The sequence below is a fragment of the Mus musculus genome, chromosome 2 (assembly GCF_000001635.26).
Source record: "Mus musculus strain C57BL/6J chromosome 2, GRCm38.p6 C57BL/6J".
Lineage (NCBI taxonomy): Eukaryota > Metazoa > Chordata > Mammalia > Rodentia > Muridae > Mus > Mus musculus.
Genome location: NC_000068.7, coordinates 27,384,248 through 27,408,477, shown reverse-complemented (window position 1 = coordinate 27,408,477; position 24,230 = coordinate 27,384,248). Strand labels below are relative to the sequence as shown.

The 24,230-nt window shown below is 50.9% G+C and overlaps 1 protein-coding gene across 6 annotated transcripts in view, besides 1 other annotated feature; it reads left to right on the top strand.

Moving 5' to 3' along the window:
- Vav2 (vav 2 oncogene) overlaps positions 1-24,230 on the top strand; it is a 165,505-nt gene that overhangs the window by 19,131 nt on the left and 122,144 nt on the right. For 4 of the 6 annotated variants that reach the window (NM_009500.2, XM_006497858.3, XM_006497856.2 and 1 more), the window contains exon 2: positions 21,872-21,988. The exons of 1 other annotated variant lie outside the window; for it this stretch is intronic. In NM_009500.2, coding sequence (NP_033526.1) covers positions 21,872-21,988 — 117 coding nt within the window. Of the gene's footprint in view, positions 1-16,238; positions 16,387-16,966; positions 17,073-21,871; positions 21,989-24,230 lie in introns of those variants that run through there. One more of the 6 variants, XM_030249470.1, reaches the window with a different exon arrangement.
- Positions 18,434-19,025: an enhancer, noted in NCBI's record as "Vav2R7 preCRM_Gm fragment; positive regulatory potential score and consensus GATA1 site only in mouse". NCBI's record gives its function as "erythroid enhancer when transiently transfected in human K562 cells and when stably integrated in mouse MEL cells" and the evidence as "EXISTENCE:reporter gene assay evidence [ECO:0000049][PMID:17038566]".

Genomic DNA, 24,230 nt, shown 5'->3' with positions numbered 1-24,230 from the left:
CTCCAAATACAAGTGACAGGTAAAGCCATGCATGATAGCATTTGTTTCAGACCGAAATGGATAAATCAAATCCTAGAGCTCTTGACAAGGTTACAGGCGATAGAAGGCTTCCTACAAATACCAGCCAAGGAAGGGTGGGAAGAGACTGGTGACTGAGGGCAGGAAGAGGGGGAGCCAGGAGATGCGGGAGAAACAGAAGGGCTACATTTAGTAACATTGAGTAAAATGAAAAGGAAAGTTGAAACAAACAAAACACTCACCTGGGGCCTCTTGAAAGCAGTTGAAGGAATGAGTGGACCCGGTTGAGCTGATGACAATGGGTTTTGGTCTCAGGTGCCCATCTAAGGAGCAGAGCTGGCATTCAGAACTCAAAGCCCGTGCTCCAGCTTTGCAGAGGCTTGCTGTGGTATAGAGGGGGAGGGGGCTGGTCTGTAGCCCCAGGGCAACTTGGAGCTCCCAAGTCTGCTTCTTTTCAAGCTCTACCTGCCCTCGTCCTGGACTGAGAGGGCATGACTGGTCCCTTCCTCGTGCCCTTTGTGCTCCCCTTCCCAGCTGTATGGGGGAGGCTTTGTTTATGAGGGTTAGGGGGAGGGTGGAGGCTGTGGTGAGCTGTCGACCCATGCCTTTATCTTTGGGATGTGACTTCTGAGAGTCCATCTGGTGAGGCTGGTGATGGCTGAGGGGCACCCGCTGATGACCATTCAGCGGAGGGTGTCCCAGAGCTGGGTTGGGAGAGATGATACTGATTTTGGTGTGGATCTTCATGGGAATGCACAGGGCAGGTGGGGTTCTCAGTTAGGATGGGGGCAGATGCCTGGGCACCTCTGAGGACAGCAGTACTTCTGAGCTGACACGCACTGGGTCATGCCTGGGTAGTTTCTAGTGCATCTGCAAAGAGCCTTCCCTATTTAAAGGTTCCTGTGAGGTTCCAGGAGTTAAGATGCGAACGTAGTTTTGAAAGTCTGTCTGTCTGTCTCCTTGACATAGTGGCCCCTTTCTTTCATCTGGACACGATGTCTTGTCAGAGCTGCTCAGGAACGTGAGGTAGGAAGGGGCTGTGAGAGAGGAGAAGCCCAGGCTCCTTGGGGATGGAGAGGGCAGAATCTGGGCTGAGGTGGCAGTGCAGCAGGAATGTAGACGGAGACTGGGTGGGCTTGCTGAGATGCTGGTCTGGACCTATGCCTCCAAGTAACTGCCTGGTATGATGGGAGTTTGAGTGTCCCTTCCTGATAGCATTGATGGACCACCCCTGTCCTCATGGTCCTCTGTCCTCTCAGACGATGATCCGCTGCTGTCGGGTTTCCTGTTCTCTAGCTACCCTGGTTGCCCTGGGGATGTGGGGGCTGCTCCATTTCTCAGCACCTCTGAGTCACTCCACTGCTCTCTCACTTCCCTTGGGCGCCCTATCCCCTGCCCCCTCAAAATAACACCTGGGATGGGGCAGAGAGCCCAGGTTGCCATTCTCTCTGAAAGCAGAGCAAGAGACTCTCTTCATGCACGCCTCAGAGTGATGCAGGTTGCTGATTTGGTGGCCAAGTGAGTGAAGGATGAGTGGAGCAGGGAAAGTGGGGAGGAGCTGAGTCCTGCAGGCTCAGCCAGGTGCTCTTGGATAATCATGGAATGTGGTCGGGAAGGCCATCTTGATGAGGACATCGTACGAGGTCCTAAGCCATACATGTGTTTAAGGTGAGGTGGCTTGGCTTTCTGTTTATTTTCTTCCTTCCTTTCTTCCTTCCTTCCTTTCTTTCTTTCTTTCTTTTAAAGATTTATTTATTTATTTATTTATTGTATGTGAGTACTCAGCACACTGTCACTGTCTTCAGACACACCAGAAGAGGGCATTGGATGGTTATAGATGGTTGTGAGCCACCATACGGTTGCTCGGAATTGAACTCATGACCTTGACCTTTGGAAGAGCAGTCAGTGCTCTTAACTACTGAGCCATCTCTCCAGCCCCAGCTTTCTGTTTCTTGCTCTGCCTACAGGGTGAGTTTGCTAGGAACCTGGAATTTGGGGCCTTTGGCCCAGCATGGGAATTCCCGTGATGGAAGGAAGCCCTTCCCACTTCGTGATGCACATCTTTATTGAGAACATCTATTATCATTGTGCACCTGACTAGAGGTGAAACTGTGGCAACAATCTTGAGTGTCCATTTGTGGGGAGACTGGAGGACGCATGTTGGGCTCAGGCCAGGGCAACTATACCCATCTCCATGGTGAGCTAGGGATTTGAGGCACCAGTGAGGAGGTGCGGAACCCAACATCTGATGGCTCCTGTGTCACTCAGAGCACCAGCTTGGACAAGGCACTAGAGCAGCTGGGCAGGGAGGCCAAGGTCATTAGCAACCCTGCCTTCCCTTTGTCTAGGAGAGGTTATTTCTATATTGGGAGAAAAATGAAAACAAAAACAAACAAAAAGAAAACCCAAAACCAAAAAACTGGTCTTACACCAGGCTTCTTCCTGTCCTGTTCATATGAGACAGGACCTGTGACCCTTCCTCAGCACAGGCACCACCCCTGGGCCACTGTGTCCCCCTTTGGTAAGATGGCAGTGGCTATCCCAGCCCAGAACATGCTAGCAAGGATAAGAGGACAAGAAACCAGTGTTCCTAGATGCCTCAACAGGAACTCTGGTTGGCCGTGGGACCCAGGGTGCCAAAGGCATGAAGGAGGCTCCAGTCAGTATACCCTGCCGTTCTCCTGACCCAGCTGTGAAATGCCAGATCTGGTGTAGCTTTCCTGGCCTGTCCTCTATGCCTGGGTAGCCTCTCACATGCTGGGCTCTTTTGGGGTGGGGCCTGAGGGTGAGTCTGCAGCTGTGAGCACTCCTGACCTTGGCCGCCCCACCTGTTGCCCTGGCATCCGTGGAGCCCCGTCCCCTCTCCCTGCCTGGAGGAGGGGGCAGAGATTGGGCACTGAGGGGCCTGGAGCCAGTGGGATTGGAATTTCTAGAAAGTTCAGCTTTTCACTGATTTTTTTCATGGGCCTTTGAGAAAGGGAACCCCAGAGACTGGCCTCACTGGACACACCTCCTTCCACCCCCAGCCCTGAGAAGAGCTATAGTCTAAGAGCTAAGAAGCCATACCTGCTTGTGGGGGGAAAACCAGAAACAAAAGAAGAAGCCATGAACCCAGTGTGGCCTGAGTCTAAGTTCCTGAAAGTTCAGGGGAATTCCTCAAGCTGATGGGGGGTGTGGGGAGCAGTGGGGAGCTGTGTCCTTGTCCTCTTTCTACAGACAGAAGAGTTTTTCCAGTGATCTGAGAGGAGGCCTAGGGGTCTAGAGAGCTGAGGACAGTGCAGGGCCCTGGGGAAGGGTGGATGGTGTGAGGGGACCTGGAAGGTCACTGAGAGCCTGGGTTAGAGAGCTGGAGAAAGGCCCCTCTAACTTCTGAGGAAGTCTTTCTGACTCCCTTCCCCTCCCCACCCCCCAACTCAGGAAACTGCAGAGCTATTTGGTTGGGGTAACTAAGGCTCTTGAAAGGTCAGGGACTTGCCCAGGGCCACCTGGGAAGTCATGTTTAGCAGAGTTCTGCCCTGTGCTATCTGCCCCAGTGGCTTCTGGTCCTAATGTTCAGAGTGAAACTAGGTAAGAGGGGAGCAGATTGAGGGTAACGTGCCTCCCATCTGAGCCTTCCCAGGGTGCATTTTGCTGGAGCAGGGCTGCCACTGATGGCTGACCCCTCTGCTTGTGCGGGAATGGAATTGACCTGGGGATGGATCACTGTTTTTTTTTTTTTTTTTTTTTTTTTTTCCATGATGTAACTGAGAGGCCTGGAGACTTCAGAGGCAAAGTCTTTGGTGGACCCTGTAAGCTGACAAAGTGGATAGTGACTCTCTGGGGCCTCACTAAGAGACTGTTAAGAGACCCAAGGAATCAGCTCGGCAAGCTGCTGGGATGTCTGTTGTTGGCATCATCCTGTGGAACAGAGGTAGCCTCCTCTTTGCATGCAGGGGGCAGAGTCTGTTGGGGCAGCAGGAAGTCTGCCCCCCTCCCCGCCCCCTGCTAAGCTTGTGTTTACTGTACACAAAGAGCAAAATGAAAGCCGATTGCATTTAAGAAACAGGAAAAACATGTTTACATCTCGCCTTCCTCCCCTTGACAGTCCAGACTTATTTCCCTGGAATCTTCTAAAATTTTTTCATTAAGACATTTTTATCAGTCATAACAGAGACACATTCACACCCATCCATCCATCCATATGCACGGGCACACCCACTACATGCTCCCAGGTGTGCACACACCCACCTCTTGCCCACACACAGCTTGCACGCACACACATCACATACCAGCATCCCAGGTGTGCTCACCTAGCTACGACAGCCACGGGAGTGGTTTCCCCATGAACTGAGGGGTGTGCTGCGTGGTTGAGAAAGAGGGGGCTTGCACTGTTTCTAGTAATACATAGAGTTGTCCCATGTGGGACAGTCGCCTGCTTTTGCAGGAATGAGGGGATTGTTGTAGCTGCCCCTCCCACATCAATCATTAATCAAGAGAATGCTCCTTAGGCTTGCTTACAGCCCATCTGCTGGAGGCTTTTTCTCTATCCAGGTTGCCTGTTCCCAGATGACTCTAGCCTGTTTCAGCCACTGGGTAGTGGGTTTGGATCTGAGATCTGCGTGCAGTCTGGAGTCATGGTCTCTGAGGACAGGAGTTCTCGGGAATGGCTGGTGGGGAAGATTTAAACCAAGACCTCTGCCTGGAAGGTGGTTAGGCGTGTTCTACTCTGCCCTACAGTGACATACCACACTAGCTCTGGGGCATCTGCGGCAGAAGTGAGATGTGGTGTCTGGTAGGGAGAGTGAGAGACTGGACTCAGGCAGGGGTCCCATGGAGACTTTGTTACTTAGAGTCCAAGATGGATCCTATGCTAGGCCCTCATGTGGCTGGCCCAAGCTCTGGAGCCCTATCCAGAGCAGTCGGGTGGGGACCTGTGAGCAGTGTGAATGGTAGAGAGGGACAGGAGTCGCAGAAACCAAGGCTTTTGTTTGCTGTTGTTTAGATCAGAACTGTCCTCTGAATGCCCATGTGAAAGGCTTTGTGACCACTGCTGAGCTTTGGGGGACATGAGGGACTTTGGAGACTCCAACATTAGGGGATCATAATTTCTGGATGGATGGTAATCTGTCTTAGGGTTTTACTGCTGTGAACAGACACCAGGACCAAGGCAACTCTTATAAGGACAACATTTAATTGGGGCTGGCTTACAGGTTCAGTGGTTCAGTCCATTATTACCAAGGCAGGAGCAACATCCAGGCAGGCATGGCGCAGGAGAAGAAGCTGAGAGTTCTACATCTTCATCTGAAGGCTGTTAGCAGAATATTGACTTCCAGGCAGCTAGGATGAGGGTCTTAAAGCTCATATCCACAGTAACACACCTACTCCAACAAGGCCATACCTCCTAATAATGTCACTCCTTGGACCAGGCATATACAAACCATCACATTTCACTCCCTGGTCCCCATAGGCTTGTTTAAACACATGAGTCTATGGGGGGCATATAGACACATAGCTTAATAAAAAAGTACATTTAGTCCAACTTCCAAAGTCCCTATAGTCTATAGCAGTGTCAATAATGATAAAAGTCCAAAGTTCAAAGTCTCTTCTGAGATTCATACAATCACTTGACTATAATCCCTGAATCAAGACACTAACTGGGCAAACTCCAAACTCTGCATCTCAATGTCTGATGTCAAAGCAGTTTTCAGATCTCTAACTCCTTTTTCATTTTTGTTGACTGCAACAAACTTCTTTCTCCTGGGCTGGTTCTACTCCCTGTTAGCAGTTTTCCTCAGCAGATAGCCCACGACCCTGGCATCTCGAACATCTTGGGGTCTTGTTACAACTTCTTGTTTCACTGTCTGGGATCCACACATGATCTTCTGGGCTCCGCACAAAGGGCTGGCATCTTCTCCAACTCTGCCCTCTGTAGCACTCTAAGCTCAGGTTGACCCATTCTACTGCCGCTGCTGTTCTTGGTGATCATCCCATGGTACTGGCATCTCCAATACACTGGGGTCTTCCACTGCAACTAGGCATCACCAATAGCCTCTCATAGGCTCTTTTCATGGTGCCAAGCCTCAATTTCTTCTCCTTCAGTCCTGTGCTATCACCTGCAACTAGGGCTGCACCTTCACCAATGGCCTTCCATGGCCTCTCACAGTGCCAAGCCTCAGCTGCTCTCCATGACCCCTTCATATCTTCAAAACCAGTACCACCTGAGTGACTCTTTAACACATTACCAAGTACAGCTGCAGCATGAACACAGCTTCTATTTGCTCTCAGATAACACTTTCCAGAAGATTTCACCTCAGTGATGCTGGTCTCCTCCTCCTCCTCTTCTTTCTTTTTCTTTAGTTTTTCTTTTCTTTCTTTTTTTAACTATTACTTTTTAATTTTGCGTGCTCACTCGGAGCGTGGTGTGTGTGTGTGTGTGTGTGTGTGTGTGTGTGTGTGTGTGTGTGTGTGTGTGGTATAAGGCAAAAAAGGTGGCTGGAGAGACAGCCGTGGGTGCTGGGAACTGAACTCTTATATTTTTGGTTGTGAGCCTAGCCTTTAACAGCTGAGCCATCTCTCCAGCCTGCTGGTCTCTTCTTAATCACTACTAATTGCTTAGCTCCAGCTAACCAGCATCAACTGTCCCAGTAGTCTCTTTCTCCTCTTGACTACAAAGCCAGAGACTCATGGCAGAAGCTGCTGAGTTCTGCTGCATGCAGGAGCTGGAACCATGGCCCCCTTGTTCTATTGCATTACCAGCTTCCTCTTTTCTAACTCCTTCACTGCCTAAGATCGGCTGTCCTGGATCTTGCTCTGTAGATTGACCTTGAACTCAGAGATCTGGATACCTATCTCCTGGGATTAAAGGTGTTTACCACCATGCCTGGATTTAAAATTTTCTTCGCCTAGAACTTGCTCTGGCCTTGAACTCACAGATCTGCTTGGCTTTATTTCCTGGTATTAAAGTTGTGTACCACCATGTCTGGATCTAAATTTAGCTGGGTGGGATCTTACCCCAAGGTCACCACTCCCTTAATTCAATTTAATATTCCTGAACACAGGATTCAGCTCCATTTCACTTCCTGGTGCTCCTTTAATACTCAAAATATGTATTTTATATTTTTCCTTTCTCAGCTTGCTATGCTTATATTCAGAGCACTCTTCTTGAGACTTAACCAGAGAACAAAGTCTATGATGGCTGTCCTTTGTCAATGCAATTAATCTGAGTCTCTTTAACTTAGCCTCAGGCAGACTCTTCAGACAAGGGCAAAAAGCAGCCAAAACACTTCAAAAACAGTCTTTAGGCCACATACTTAACTTCTCCACTGAACACTCTCTCTCTTGGGCTAGGACTGCACAGTTCAAATCATTCACAGCAACAAAGTCTTCCATATTCCTACTAGTATGGCTCATTAAGCCCCACTTAAAACATTTCATGACTTTCCAAATCCTAAGTTCCCAAATCCACATTCTTCCAAACAAAAATATGGTCAGGCCTATCACAGCAATACCCCAGTCCCTGGTACCAACTTCTGTCTTAGTTAGGGTTTTACTGCTGTGAACAGACACCATGACCAAGGCAACTCTCATAAGGGCAACATTTAATTGGAGCTGGCTTACAGGTTCAGAGGTTCAGTCCATTATCATCAAGGTGGGAAGCATAGTGGCATCCAGGCCAGCATGGTGCAGAAGTTGCTGAGAGTTCTACATCTTCATCTGAAGGCTGTTAGCAGAATACTGACTTCCAGGCAGCTAGCATGAGGGTCTCAAGGCCACACCCCCTAATAGTGCCACTCCCTGGGCCAAACATAGACAAACCATCACATAACCCTTTTTTTTTAAAATGTATGTGAGCACACTGTCATACAACAGAAGAGGGCATCAGACTCCATTTCAGATGGTTGTGAACCACCATGTAGTTGCTGGGAATTGAACTTAGTAGGACCTCTGGGAGAGTAGTCAGTGCTTGCCACCTCTCCAGCCACCTCTCCAGTCCCTGGATTGTAATCTTAAAGTTTTACTGGGAGGTGGAGCCTGGTAGGGAAGTCTTTTCTCCAAACAAACAAACAAACAAACAAAACACCCAGCTGCCTTGATGCGGCAGCCTCCCCTGCCACACTCTTTAGCCACTATGGTGCCTGAGCACAATTTAGTCCCAAAGTAGTGGCCAACTTCTGAAGCCATTGAAACCAAAATAAAGCTTCCTCTTTTGAAGTGGATTTGCCACAGCAACAGACACATGTTCATGCATTCAGTCATTCTGAAAGGTTTGGTAAGAGCCTGCTGTGTTGAGCCTGTGGAGTGTGAGGTTAAGGGCTGCCTTGGCCCAGCTGCCCTCGGAATGCCCACAGACTTGGGTGGACAAAGGAATTTATGCTATCTTGGAGCTGGAGTCTGAATCCCAGACCAAGGTGTGATGCACATTCCCCTGGAGGAGTCATACTCTACCTGGAGGAGCCACACTCCTCTTGGATGCTCTGGGGAGGCTCTGCCTGGCTCTTCCTCTTCTTTGGTGGGTGTCCTGTGTCTTCTGGCTGTGTCATGATGGTCTCTATAGTCTCCTCTCCCCTTCTCCCCTCTCTCCCATTATCACAGTCTTAAGTGGAAAGCCTAGGGTGCTACTCTTGAGATCTTTAAGTTATGTCTGTGAAGACTATTTTCAAAGTAACTCAGCAGTGAAGTTGGGGTGTGTGTGTCAGAGCCTGTCTTTGCGTGGGACTTTATTCTGAGAGTTGCACTCGATGTCATTGACTGAATGATTGGGTCACCCCTAATTGCAACCCTGAAGTGGAAACTTCTAGTTCTTTGGGAAGTTAGTCATGTCAGATGATGTTTTGCTGGGACACACAGGTGAAAGGATATCTTGCTAAAGCAAACACGTGAAAGACTGTTTTCCTGAAGCAGACACGTGAAAGGACTCTCGATGAAGGAGTATTAATAGGATCCCACAGACAGTGAGAGACAGGCACTGAGCCTTGGTTTGTTCCACCTCCCTGTTCTTTGCTAAGGACACGCATGTATTGGTTCGTCTTACATTGCGTTGTTGAGCTCCACTTGTGATAACACCACCCTTGAGAGGAACTTGCCTAAGAACTGCCCTGAAGGTTCCTGCAGCTGCTTGCCGCTCTGTAGCCTCGCCTCAGGCTGGTTGGCAAGCCTGGCAGTTTCTTCAGGATTGAACTACAGTTGCTGGTTCGTGCCTGGTGTCTGCCTGCCTAGAGGACTGGTCTGCAGCTGCTGAGTCGCATTTGGTGTTTGCTACGGGACTGAACTGCCAAAGACGATCAAGCTTGCCCCCAAAGGGAGACTTCCCCCAGATCTACTTCCCCCATATCCTAATAACTTTCTCTTCCACTCCCTTTGCAGGGTGGTGGACTAGAGGAGAGGTTGAGACCTTATTAAAAGTAGGTTGGAAAAAAACAATTCTATGCCTACACAACCCTGTCCCTAATGGAATGGTATCAGGAAGCGGGGGTTGATTAGATTTAGGCAATGCATTGGACAGGGCTTTCATAATGGGCCTTTGCCCTTGTAAGGGTCTCCATCACACCTCTCCAGGTCTGTTATGTGGGGTCCAGGGAGGAGGGAGCAGGTCAGCTTGGGAACTCCTGCCAGAATCTGCCTGCACATGTGCCTCTGTGTGTTCTCAGGCCTTTGAGGCTCCCCTAGTTTGTATCTCCATGACCCTAGTTTAGAGGGCTTGCTGTAGCCTGGCTTCCTGACGAAACAACATTCCTTGTCCCCACAAAAGGTGATAAAATCTCTGGGTTTTGGGTATTGCCCTAGCAACCCTAGTGTGGCTTAGTGTGGCAGTTGGCTTTCTGTCACTGTGACAAATCCTAGAGATGTCTGTCAATCTAAAAAGAAGGGTTTTGTCTCCTACTGTGCGGGTTTCAGTCCATGGATACTCAGCCTTGTTCCTTTCCTGGGGTGGTGAGGCAGCACATTGTTGCTTGGCCTGCCATGTCCATTGCTAGAGCTAACTGCCCCCAAACCAGGGTGCCGGGCAGCAATACCAGAGGGACAGGAGGAGTTTGGGGAGGGTGTCCTCACAATGCTGATATCTATCTGTGCTGATAGGCCGTGACTAGGCTTTCTACTAGATCCCACTTGTCTTAGGGTTTTACTGCTGTGAACATGACAAAGGCAACTCTCCCCCCACCCCCACCCCCACCCCAAGACAGGGTTTCTGTGTGTATCCCTGGCTATCCTGGAACTCACTTTGTAGACCAAGCTGGCCTCGAACTCAGAAATCCGCCTGCCTCTGCCTCCCGAGTGCTGGGATTAAAGGCGTGTGCCACCACGCCCGGCTATTTTTAAAAAATTTATGTGTGAATGTTTTGTCTGTGTGTATGTATATGTATATGTGTGTGTACCATGTGCATGCCTGGTACTCATAGAGACCAGAAGAGAGTGTTGGGTCCCCTGAAGCTGGGGTGACATGCTTATAAGCCACCATGTGTGGAAAACCAAACCATATCCTCTACGAGAGCAGTAAGTGCTCTTAACCACCGAGCCAGCTCTCCAGCCCTAGGCCTCACCTCCTATAGCTTCTGACACCTATTAGCATCATTCGGGAGTGCCCAGACTTGACTCGTGGGCCTTCGGGCTACATTCTAAATCCAAACTAAAGCAGGAAGTGACTCACCTGTGGATGTTACCAGGCTCTGGGTGGATGAGGACACAGGTGTTGAGCAGTGATGTGACAGGTGTGTGTTCAGACTAACTTCCAGATCCTGATGGTGGGCTTGGAGAGTAGGTCAGGCTGCTGGGTTGATGACCTCTGGGCTCCAGAAGGATCTCCCTGGGGCTGTTTCCCAGTAACTGGTATCCCTGGGGGACTACAGACATATTTCCAGTGTACATCCAACACCCCCCCAGCAGGGACTGTAAGTGAAGTCACTCAAAGCCTGTCCTCAATATTCCCAAGGGTCACTGTTGCCCCTCACTCCCAGAGATTGTGTACTTCCTTACATTTTATCCAAGAGTGTTGACACTTGGTCCTGTGCATGGCTGTCCTGTGCCTTTTGCAGAGAGGCCTGCTCCCTGCTCATAGCTTAGGGCTGTTGGCTCTTGACTCTGCATCACATAAGAGGGTTTGATTTGGTTCTCCTGCTTGGGAGCTCCCCGATGCTACTGTTAGGATTTTCCTACCGCATTTTCAGCTCAGCAGGAAGGAGTAATGGCAAGACTCGTTTGCGCAGATGGGAGAGTGATAATCCGATGTGTGCCAACCATTAAGGGATACATTTGGCTTCGATGTCAGCACGCAGTGGGAAAGAACAGTGGAGCGTGTTCTGCCTGGGTCTGTCTGGAATTGGATTGTCCAAATTGCACAGGAGAAGGGGTGCTTGGAGGGGAGAGCTGTTCTCCCAGAGTGACCTTGGAGGCCGCTTTCCAGAGGGGAGAAGAGATGGAGAAGATGAAGAGGCAGCCTGGGCAATTTCACGGGCAGCTTGTGGGCTCACGTTAATGGTCTGGCTGCTGGATTGCAGCAGAGGAAGGGGGTGAGGGAGGTGGGAGAGTCAGTGAGGACTTGCGAGGCAGCATCTGGGCTAATCTCTCAGAGTCTTGCCTGCCTAGGAGAGTTGGGCAGCAGAAAGTAGGATTTGAACCCTCGGGCGGGCGGCATTCAGAGCCGGCTTAAGGAAGATGGTTATACAAGGAGATACTAGAAAAGCAATTTCCTGCTAGCTTTATAGAAAACCTTTGCTTTGAAAACCCTGACCTTGAAGTTTTGATACTGTGGGCCACTCTTATCCCTGAGGCTCAAACAGGCCATTAGCCACATAGAGGGCAGGAGGGGAGGGCGGCTGGGCAGAGAGCTGATTATTCTCTTGCAGCCACCTCTGCTGGATTCAGGCTACATCTTCTGAGCTTAGGCTGCAATGGCTGTCAGTTAAGTGTCTGTGGATTGATAGGGTCTCAGAGTGGAGCACAGAGTCTCCTGCCTGCCCACCTGTTCTCTCCGCTTCTAGCTGAGTGCTTTCCTGGGTCGCTCTGTTCCCAGGTACTTTGAAGGTTGGGCCAAGCTTCCCTTAGCTCTGGGTGAGTGGACCACCTGCTTAGCCACCAGGGAGTTTCTTCTGTTAAAAGCTCCATCCCACAGGCTCTGGAAACTGCTCAACACGACTTGGGCTCTGGATGCAGATGGACCCATGGCTGTGATGACAGGATCTGTTTCTTAGGTTCCGCCCCTGCTGACAATATCTTGGGGGGAGGGGATCCCGCAGTGCTCAGCTCAGGGAATCCAGAGGGGAGCCTTTGTCAGTGGGGTGCCTGTGCCAGTGCTAGGGGCTAGGTCACCTGTAGGGTCTTCTGGGACCAAGGGCTACAAACAGGCTTCATTCCTGCCTTTTTTTTGGGGGGGGTGGGGGCTGGGATTTGAGGACTGGACTAGGGTTTAGGGTTTTGGGTCACAGACGTGTCTGCTCCCTGAGACACAATACCAGGCACAATTGAACGGAAAAGGATCTTTTTAGCGCTCAGGATTTGAGTCTGTATATGTGAGAAGAGGGCTGTAGCATTGACTATGTAGTTTGCCTCATGGCCAGCAGGAAGGAGAGGGAGAAAGAATGAATACCATGTGCTGGTGGGATCCATCCCAACCCTAGCCTATGGGGGGCGGCACTGCCTACATTTGGGGGGTGTCTTCCCCCTCACTTAATCCTCTCTGGAAACACCTTCCAGACAAGCCCGGAAATGTTCCTTAAAGCTCTGCCGGTGCTTCTGAATCTCGTCAGGTTCTAATTGTGGGTCCAATGTCCTCAGCAGCCTTCTGAGTCCTCTCTGAGCCTTTGGTGAGCCTCTTCCTGCTTCACAGCACCCTGTGGAGAGTGTCGAGCTGGCAGCCCAGGTGTCCACAACGATGTGGAAGCTGGAGGCAAGAGGAGAACTCTGGAACTGATGGAGAGGGAGGAGGTCGGGAAGTGGGACGGAGGGCATGGCGTGAGTTCCAGAGTGTGTGAGAGTATCACCACCTGCAGCATCCGTGGCCTCTTGTGAGGGAGTGGCAGGCCCCCAAGGAGGCCCCAGGAAGCTGGTCAGGGCCCAAGTACTTTGGGGGAAGAACAGTGTCCCGGGAAGGGCCTGGAAGCATTGGCTGTACAGGGTTAGGTTGGAGGGCTCCCTCGTTTTGAACCACAGTTTGGTTTCCTTTCTGGGTCATCTGGATTATTGCTCCCAAGGTATGAGGGAGGTGTGCAGGCTCAGCCTTTGTGGGACCGTTGTCCTGTGTGACAGAGGCTGTGGTTCATGCGTGTTCACCCCTAGAGCACACCAATGATTTTGGTGCTTTCCTGGGGATAGAGCACAGCCTGGCTCGCTCCGTTCCCCCTCCCCAGGCTCAGGCATCAGAGTCAGGTCAAGGGTACAGCGCTATGATGGGCCTCACAAAATGCCTGGCCCAGGCTGGTGATCATCTGATGCTGTTTGTTGTTGTTGAAGGTAGAAATGCCACCTGGCATTTAAGCACTGATTCCTAATGACACTGCACCCCGGGGACCTTGGAAAATGGTAAAGGAGATACATTTTAGCTTGTCCTTTCTGCTGCCCTATTGGAGAAGCCTGGCCATTTCTGGTGTTCTGCCTGCTCCTGGTGGGTGGACTCCCTCCTCTGAAGACATACAGATCCTAATAGGGGTAGTGGTAGCAAGGCCTATCCCCGGCAGACTTGGGGTGCAAAGAAAATATTGCTTCCTCTCAGTTCTCACAGAGCCACTCAGCCTTCCAGCCCCGTATGGGAGAGACTTGGCCATTCCCTGCCTGGAGGCACCGGGCTCATCCCCAGCTGTTGGCACTTCATCTGGATGCTGTGTGTGCAGCCGAGGAAGCATGCAGAAGTATTCATGTTAAACCATGCAGACATAAGCAAATCCCTGTGCTCCTCAGACCACCCCCTCCCTGTCTTCTCCCGAGTGTGCTCACTGACAGGAGCGGTGGATGGGATGGCTGGAACTCTTCCCAGGGAACCTGACAACACACCATCTCAAGTGTCTCACCACAGTTGAGGTGTGCCATGATGGTCCAGGGCACAGTCTGCGAAGTCTCAAGGTGCTGTGGGTGACCATAGGATGGTGTTGGACAGCCCTGTTCCAGTTAGATCCAGCCTGTTAGCTTCAGCTTTTCATCTGAGGTCCAAGTGCAAAGGTTGGTGTGTGTGTGTGTGTGCGTGCTAAGTAAAGCAGGTGTCATGACTAGTCGCCAACTCCACCTGCCTAGCTGTTTTTAGCAGAGCTGTTTCCAGAATCAGGTTATTCCTGTAGTAGCAGTAGCAACAGCTCTCTCTCTCTACAACTCTGACGCTAGGGTAGCTATGTTTCCCTTTGTTGGGAAGCTGCAAGGCTCTGTGCCTGCAGTTGGAGGACACAGGTAGGTGCTTTGTGGTCTTCCATTCCTTTGTTTACCAGCTCCTGAGCCCCTGCAGCAGGCTGGGCATTATCCAGGGTATTTTGGCCATAGAGGAAGCAAGTGGCCTTGGTGTGTGCCCTGGGGACTGTCTGGCCAGCTTGTCACCCAGGATCACCTGTTTATCTACTCTAGGAGTCCCAAATTTGATCCATTCCAGCAAACTAACCTATTAAATAGTAATGATGCTGCTTTAAATGGCTTTGGGATGAACATGGCATAAATAAAGCAAGACATTAATTCGTTTTCCCATTTTTTATTGATCAAAGTCATCCCTAGCTGCCAGTCAGAGCTCTGATCGGCAGGACCCAAGTCCCTAGGGAGGGAGGCACAGTGTCATGCCAGCCAGAAGCAGACCCATCTTAGCTCCACTTGTGGAATATTTTGTAAGGACTGCCAGCGGCCACTGGAATTCTCCAAGCCTCTCTACAGAGCAGGGCATTTGCCTATGGAAGTCTCCATTTCTCAGAGCCCTTAAGGCTTTGAAAGAGTGCTGCTCTCTGGAGGCAAGGGTTGGTTAGACTCTGGTACAGGTGCCAGGCTCACCGTCACTAGGGTGGCAAGGAAGGTTCCCGGTCCATGCCAGGTGTGGCTTAGTATTAGCCTTAGGTACAGCTCTCAAAGCCCCGATAAGGCACCATGGCCCAGGCCCCTTTTGCACTCCTCAGAAGGTAGCCTGTGTCAACTATTGCTTATCCTAAATGAAGTGGTCCAGTATAATGGAGAGGGCAGAATTTGTGTTCATTGTGTAGATTGGAAAACGGAGCCATGAGGAGAACAAGTGACTGTCAAGTAGGAGCAGGCTTCTACCACACTGGTCAGTCTAGTCTATTACCACCAAGCACACCTGCTATAGGTCTATGCCAGAATGTGGCTGAATCGGGGGGGGGGGGTGAGGGGGAGTGTTGGGAAAGGTGGGATTAGGAGGTAAAAGTGTGTGGTGACAGTTCTGTTGGTGATGATTCCCAGGTGAGGAGGTGACGATGCAGGGGAGTGAGTCCCCACCTCCCCAGACGATTGATCATCATCCCTGGAGCTTAGCTGGCTAGGAGCACCCAGGAGGGACAGCCCTGTGATCAGATCTCAAGTCACTTCCCTTCTCATGTCTGACTAAAGTTTCTACATCTGCAAAAGGGGTTGAAAATAGAAGCTCCCTGTCTGGATGGATTGCAGGTATATGAAGGCCACAGGTTACTTGGTTACTGTATGCAAATGCTTTAAAGAATCTCACTGTCCTGTCAGTGATGGGTCTGGGTCAGTGGAGGGATGCAGGGTAGTGGCTGGGCTTCTGCTCTCAGTACCTCCACAGTACCTGCTATAGACAGAATTTTCCTGAAAATTCTGGCTTCTTTAAAAACGTCTTGTTGTCCTTCTGTCCTGAAACCTGCACAGGATTGCTTCACAGTAATAACAATCTGGCTTTGGAGATCAAATGTCTTAGATCTGCCCCCAGCTGTGTGGAATCCTGGCTCGTGGTGAGCTTGGACCGGCCAGGAGGGGGACTTGGGACCTGGGTTTCTTTATCGCTGTAGTGACTTGGGGCGGCTGTGAGCAGCTCAGTGGGGCTCTGGCAGTGCCTGGAGTTCTGGAAAACCCTGTACAGTGGGGCCTTTGTAGCTGTCATGAGTCACCCATGGAGACTCCCAGAGGTCAGAGTTGGAAGGGCCTGGAGCTCTGGGCTGGACCCTTTATTCAGAGATGTGTGGCTCCAGAGCCAAGAGCCAGGTCTGTGGCAGAGAGAGGGTAATCCCTGCTGTCCTTTCATGACATCTTAGAGCGGATGGGCTGACAGTGGGCTGACTGGCAGAGATGTCATAGAGACCAGGCCTCCTGGGGAGTGCAGAGATCCCCTTATCCTTACTGAGGCAGGACTATGTTGCTGCTGGAGCCGCAGCCCCTGACCCTGGGCTGCCCACCACCAGACTGCTCAAGCTGGTTGGTGTGTGTGACTGAGGGATGCTCTGCACTGAGGTCCAGATCTTACAGGTGTGTCATGGCAAGAGAGAGCTTAGAAACCTGAGATGGCCCTTTGTTCCCAGCGGTCAGTGCTGGACGACCCCCCCCCACCCCCCCCCCCCGCTCAAACTGCACACTCCAGGCTGAGGGCCAGTGTTCTGACTGACTTTTCTTTCACCGTGATAGAAGACCTCAACAAGAGCAGGCTAGGGGAAAAAAATGGAGTTCTCACAGTCTCCATCGTGAGAAGTCAGGGCAGTAGGAACTTGAGGCAGCTACTGTCAAACTCAAGTTACAAGCAGAGTTAATACTTGCCTTACTTCTTAGCTTTCTCCATTCTTAGAGCCCAAGTCTGGGGACCACTCAAGTCTGTGTGTGCCACAGTGGCTGGCACCCACAGTGGGTTGGGTCTTCCTGTCTCTGTTAACTTAATCAAGTCACTTTCTCACAGATATGTCCTTGGGTTAACTTGATCTAAACTAGTGGTTCCCAACCTCCCTACTGCTGTGTCCCTTTAATGTAGTCCCTCATTTTTGTTGCTACTTCATAACTGTAATTTTTGCTACTGCTATGAATAGTAATGTAAATATCTGTTTTCCGATGCTCTTAGGCTGGCCCCTGTGAAAGGGCTGTGTGACTCTCAAAGGAGTCACAACCCACAAGTTGAGAACTGCCGATCTAGACAATCCCCTTGGAGATGGAGACGCCCTTCCCAGGTGATTTTTGAGTGTGTCAAGTTGGCAGTTGAAGCTAAACGTGACCTTAGCTAACTGTGTGGCCTGAGGCAATGAACAGGCTCCCCTGGTCTGGTTCTGTTTTATGTCCACATTTCAGTGGCTGAGCATGGGGCATTCATGAGGAATGTGCTTTGCAGGGTAGGCCTGACTGGACCCTCATTCTGGCAGTGTTCAGAACCCCTATCAAGGTGATGGTCTCCACAGCCTTTAGGCTGCCTCTCCGGATGGGTCTCTCCTTTGGCCTGAGGAGGGCTGTTTTACCATGGCCAGGTGGTTTCAAAGCCCCACAGAGAAGAGGCTGTGGTGGGACTACTTGGGCTGGGCCTGAGAATCCCTTCTGTGCTGTTAGGCCTCCTGGCAGCTCCCGGGTGTGCCCCTCCCCCAATCCTTGTCATAGCTGAATGACAGATGATAGGGAACAGCACCCAGGCTTCTTGTCCTCTTGAGCCTGGGGAGGCGTGTGGGTAGCTGGGCTCAGAGACTGTCCTTTTGCCAGTGTGATTTCAGCCTGATTAGATAGATGCTCTGGGAGCTGGTGGACAGTGAGTCGCTGCTGACATTTCCAGTGCAGTCTACTCTGGGTCTCCCACCACCAAGGGAAACTAAACAGGGTGGTTTGACCAAGAAGTGGAACCCAGGGAGGATCAAGGACAATAGGTGCTGGCCTGTGCCTCTCTAGTGTTTTAAACAGACACAGTGGCCTGCTGCTTGCCATCCCTTGGTGAGCCCTGTTACTCACGTGGACACTCACCAGAATTCCCCTGAGCTTGAGTGTTGCCTCAGGACACCTTGAGGCCTTTGGCTGTCCTACGAAGGATCCAAAGGTTAAATCAGATGAGTGAGAAAATGCTGCATACCTCTGATGCAACAGGGATGGGCGGGCAACCCGGTGTTCAGTGCTGCCCATGCCTGCACCTCACTCACCTATGTTCCTTCAGGCCCTGTCCACTGAGCCGAGACAGGCTTGTGAGACAGGCTTGCGGCAGCCACAGGCCTCTCTCTTTCTCATCTACAACCTCAGGCCTGTCTAGAATCCGGGCCAGTCTCCGCAGTATGGGAGCAAGTGGCTCCAACTGGCAGGGTCTCACCTTCCTGGTGCTGGGGAAGTCGGGGAAGAAGGGATCTGAGACTCACCAACAATGCCTGCCGCCCCACCTCCATGGGAAGGGGAGAGGTTGACAGACACCATGGGCTTGTCCTTCCCAGCTAGGTATTCTCCACCCCTGCCACCCTGGGCTTCCGTTTCCCTAATTGTATAGTGAGAGAGAGAGGGAATTAAGTGTGCTGTTGGTAGGCATAGACTGCAGGTGACCCTGCGTCCCGAGGAAGCCTTTCATCTCAAGTGCCCTTCATTCTGAAGCAGATAATGGGCTCGTTTGTGACCCTTGATGCTGTCAGCTTGTGTGCCAAAGTCCTTAGCTTACTTACTGCCTTGGTTTTCTTTTGTGTAAGTAAGATAAGATGGCCCGCCCACAGGACCGTGGCAATGAATACGGACATGGAGTGAGTAGATTAGGGGATGGTCTGCATGAAGGGCGGCAGGGTGGTGTGCAGGCTGCTTCCTGGTAGACCCTCTAGGACCTTTGTTCCTGTCCATGAAGCCAGCCTCTGCCTGTGTGGCTGTTTTCCAGGGGTGGGACTCTTGAAGGTTAGGCTGCCTAAGTGGTCACTGGTGGGAGTGGTGATGGGGTGGGTGTAGCCTGAGGCTGGGCCACTGGACAAGGGATACTGGCCTGTGCTGAGCCCCGAAAAGAAGCCTGGCTTTGCTGGCCATGATTATGGTCAGGACCTGTGTAATTAACTCCAAAATGGGAGGCCAGGGAGGAATTAAAATAAATGCTTAGTGGAAATTAGAGAGGAGCCATGGACGAAAATAGTTGAGCCAGGCTGGAAGCTCAGCGCTCCGCTCCACAGGGCAGGAGGGGCAAGAGGTGGTGCTGGGCTGGAGGGTGCAGAGCCTCCCCTCACCCTCGCCCCAGTTTCCAGGCTTGTGTGTGTGTGTGTGTGTGTGTGTGTGTGCTTTCTGCTTGTGTGTGCGTGTCTGCTGATTTGTGGCTTATAGTAGCAGAAGTGTGCCCTCTTGCTGGTTGAGGCCAGAGGCTGGCTGTGATGGTGTTCTGAGGGAGGCTGAGCCCCAGGCCTGTCTTCAGCTGCTGCTGGCTGCTGGGAATACAGTATCTCCATCATCACGTGGCCTTCTGCCTGTCTCCACGTCTGTCTTTTTGAGTCTTTTACAATTGATCTTAGCCAAAAGTCCGAGAAGCGATTTTTGGAGTCTTTTAATTGAGATATGTAAATATGTATCGTCTTGACGATTTTCTTTTATTCTTTCTTTCTCTGTTTTGAGACAAGGTCTTGCTAGGTAGCCTAGGCTAGCCCAGAACACATTGGCCCCCTGCATCAGCTTCCTAGGTGCTGTTACTGCAGGAGTGCACCACTGTATCTCATTCTCCCTCCCCACTTCCAAGCATCCAGCTTGGTGCTTTAAGCATTTATGGTATAGCAGTGTGTGTGTGTGTGTGTGTGTGTGTGTGTGTGTGTGTGACCCATCCACCACCAGGGTGGCTTTTCCCCGGGCTGTCACCGCTCACACAAACCCTTCTCCCTAAATGCCTTCTGTGCTGATGGTAGACTCTTCACAGGGTGGGTACTCTTTAGAACCATCAGGCTGTACAAGACACAGATGAGGAGCCCTTTGTACCCATGCGGTCTGTATCAGTGGTTCTCAGCCATGCTTGCCTTAACATTTGACGTGCCTGTTGGGTACATGTGTCTAGTGACACAGTCTGTATGGGACAGAGTATATAATGGAGATTCCAGTTCTAGTTTAGTAGAAACTAAAGAGAAGTGACAGCAGTATTCTATGTGGTCCTGGGTTGGACTCAGATTTCTCCCTTCTGTTCCCCTTTTTCCTCCTCAGCCACATTCCTCCCCTTCCCCACCTATCCCCCCTCCCCTCCCCCTTTACATCCTTTTCTTTTTGTTTACCATAAAGGCCATTCTGGCTGCCTTTTATGTAATGTAATGTGCAGATTGGGTGGCATTTGTGCTAACTTCTTGACTGTGCTGTGAACATGTACGATGATGTCATTGTTCAGGAAATGCAGGCTCAGGTGTTTAGGGATAAAGCATATTGTGTGCACAGTTCCTCTTTAATGTTGTTTAGAGGAAATTAGAGTGGTATAGAGGGAGACAGGCAGACAGACAGGTACAGGCATGTGCACGAGTTTATGTGAGCATGGGCTCATACATGTACACACACACACACACACACACACACACGAGAGAGAGAGAGAGAGAGAGAGAGAGACAGGCGACAGACAGACAGACAGACACACAGAGAGAGAGACAGACAGACAGACAGAGAGAGAGACAGAGAGAGACACACACACAGAGAGACAGAGAGACAGAGAGAGGTGAAACACAGGAACCATGCTGGCATTGTCTATGAATGGTGACTCCAGAATGGGCAGTGACCCATGGCAGAGGTGAGGCACAGGACTGGGACCTCTGTTTCCTGAGCTTAGCTGAGGCTTATGCTGTTTGTAACTCTGGCCTGTCACAGCTGAATCCATTTGTCTACACTGCTGATAAGCTAGAAGTTGGTCCTATAGGGATGGTATGGATTGGCTTAAAGTCCTGAGTTGTGTTGGGCTGTGGGTTGCCTCTTGAATGCTGTGCTCAGCTATGCTGGGTGCTGAATGGCGTCCACATACTGTTTGCTCCCTGCCTACGATCAGAGGACAATACCTGCCTGGCAAACACCTTAGGAGCATGGGCCACTTTGGTCATCTCTCTTCTTACTATGGGCAGACAAAATTTAAACCAGTTTCAAAGTCTGTGCTGGGGCCTTCTCCCCTCTGCCTGTCGGCTTCTTTAACATTTAAAAATTATTTCCTTGTTTTAAAGTGTAGTTAATTAATGTTTATATGTGCACTGTGTGTATGCAGTTTCCACCAAGGCCAGAAGAGGGAGCTGGATTCCTTCAGGAACTAGAGTTACAGGCTGTGTGAACTTGATGTGGGTGCAGGGAACCACACCAGGTCCTCTTCAAAGATCAGCACCTGCTCTTAACTGCTGCATCATCTCTCCAGTCTCTCCTGTCAGTTTCTTTATAGTTGATTCCTCCACAAAGACTAGAAGTTGACTATCTTGTCACCTCCTCTTCTCCCCAGACACAAGTCAGGGTCAGAGCTGGCCTGGAGCATGATGGGAGATGTGGTGCTGAATGGAGCCACAGGTTTGTCCCTTTGGGAGTTACAGCCTTTTGTTCCTACAGCCTCCTGCTGTGTCCAGCCTAGCTCCTTTCCAGGGTCCCGGTGGTCAGTGACACAGCTCCTCGGCTACTGGTTTTGGTTTCTGTGAAGAGAGAGGTGTGTGCTGTAAGGAGTTGTGTGTACACGCCCATGTGGGCGTGATGCGCAGTTGTGTGAGGTGCTCTGTCGAGCTGACTCTATGCCAGAGGGTTCTTTGCTGCTGTTGTAGTCAGCGCTGGGATGCACAAGATACAGCAGGGCAGGGCGCATGTTAGCTGACTTTGATTTGGTGTTCCACCCTCAGACCAACGTGGTGAATGGAACATTCTTTCCCCTGGGGAGGACTGAGGTTCTGAGCTCCAGCCCACCTCAGCCTGTAATGGGGATGTCTTCTGCTAAGCGGCTTAGTGCCTCTGCATGGGTACCCCAAGACAGGGGCTTGTGGCAGATGTGACCGACGTTTTCTGTGATGTAGTCTACTTACTAATGCCCCCCTCTCTCTCTCTCTCTCTCTCTCTCTAGTTCTTGTGTCTGAAGAATATTCGCACCTTCCTCAAAGTCTGCCATGACAAATTTGGACTAAGAAACAGTGAGCTGTTTGACCCTTTCGACCTCTTTGATGTCCGAGACTTCGGGAAGGTGAGTGGGTCTCTTGGTGTGGGCTTGAAAAACTCTTGCACAGGCTGGCCAGTGCCGACCCGGTGTCACAGATGGGAACATGCTGAAGACAGGTGTGTGTGGCAGGGTGGAGTGGGAGGGCGAATCCTGCCTCTCAGTCAGGAGAACCACCCAAGCCTGAATCTAGGGGATGTCATGAAAGCTGGTGAGGGAGAGGAACCAGAGGCCAGGCAGATGCAGATACAAAGGCCCAGGAGGCCGAGACTCATTAGTGGCTTCCTGGTGAGCATAAGTATGGTTAGGTACCACCAGAAATATTGGTAACTCTTCCCCCCTCCCCCCACAGGGTTTCTCTGTGTAGCCCTGGCTGTCCTGGAACTCACTCTGTAGACCAGGCTGTCCTCGAACTCAGAAATCCTCCTGCCTCTGCCTCCTGAGTGCTGGGATTAAAGTTACTGTCTGGTGGTAACTCATTTTGGTTTTGTAACCCCACCCTGGATTTCTCTGTTTAACGGCCCAGGTTGGTCTTGAATTCACAGAATTCTGTCTGCTTCTGCCTCCTGTAAGATAGTCTCCTGTAGCTTAGGTTAGCCTTGAACTTCAGATGTAGCTGAGGGTGACCTTCAGTCTTTGATCCTGCCCTCATCTTCTGGGTGCTGGGGTTACAGTATTTATTACCATTGGTTTTTGCAGTGGTGGGGATCAAGCTTAGGGCTTTCTTCACATTAGTGAAGTGCCTTACTGACTGAGTCATGCCTCCAGCCCTCCTTTTCGGCAGGGTCATGACTAGAATATCTTTCGGGTGGGGGACTGAGAGTTGAAGCGCAGACCTTAGCTTGTCTCCTAAAACCCCCATGCTGCCTGCCCTTCTTCCCCCAACAGCTTGGTGTGGCCTCTGAGCTAGCTGCTTCTGTGTGCTGCTGAGGGGAGGCAGAGACAGGCGGTCTCTGACTTCCCTGAGGACCATCCTCAGGGACTGCGTGATTGAGGAAACAGCCATGAGTCCAGGATGTGAACAGGAGGGTAAACTTTTCAGCTATAAATGCTGGGCAATCTGGTCCTCAAGGGGCTCCTCTGTGAAGTGGTGTTCCAAGCCAGCTTACTGCTCAGGACTGGGGCTTCTGGGGCCAGTGCCCTCATCTGTCCGGTGGGTCTCCTTTTGAGAGTCCGTTTCTAGGTGGGATCAGGTTTCAGAGGTTTCTTTTGGCTATGAAAGCATAGAGAGGCTACTGCAGCTCTGACTCGAGGAGAGACCAAGCCTCTAGCAGTCAGCAGAACTTAGCACCATGCAAGTGATGTTGTAGGTTTGTCAGGCCTGAGAGATGCAAGAATGAAGGGGTCATGGAGGCTTGCACCAAGGTTACAGAAAGCTGCCAAGGCCAAGTAGTGTAGAGTGTAAGGTCTCTGTGATACCCGGAGATCCTGGCAGGTTCGGGAGGTTCATGCACTATGGTGCACATGCAGTTATGATTCTCTCCATTTGGATGGTGCCTTGGTGGTGCCCCGTCCTGTGAGTGGCTTCTCTGTCTGCTAGGTCTGTGGGATTCTCTCCTGGTCTTATTCCTGGAAGGGGTTGAGATGAGTTTGCCACAGCATTCTGGATAGGAGAGGCTGATGGCCTAGATTCTGGGGAGGGCTGAAACACACGAACACACCCGTTCATACTCGCACCAGGCACTGAGTAACTGTATAGAGAATGAGATGGGAAAACTGGAACACACACACACACACACACACACACACACACACACACACACACACACCAGGAATAACCATATAGAGAATAAGATGGGCAAACTCTAACTAAACCCACACTTTGTTCAGCAGTTCAGCCCTGGAGTGCTCAGTGTATAATATCATGTAATTTCATTTTGATTTTAATTTGCTGTGGTGGAATGCATGATGTAAGACACATAAATCTGGATTAAGCACCCATCACTCGATCACTGGCCAACTGTGTGGCCAGGCCTTTCATACAGAAGGGTCCCATGTCATCGTCAGCAGTTTTGATGAGGCAGCTCTGGCCCTGCAGTGAGCGCACTGTGCTGGCTGCATGCGGGGGCTTCACCTTGGCCTTGGCCTTGTCTCCGTGGCCTTGTCTTAGCATAACTTATGGGAAATGGGAGTGGATGGTGGACTTAGACCTTGAGTCATAGGGTGGGGTATTGGGGCTGGAGGTGACCCTGCTGTGGAGACCCTGTAGCTTAGCTGAGGAGTAGGTCCAGCCTCATGCTCTGCCCTACAGGAGCTCATAAGACCACCA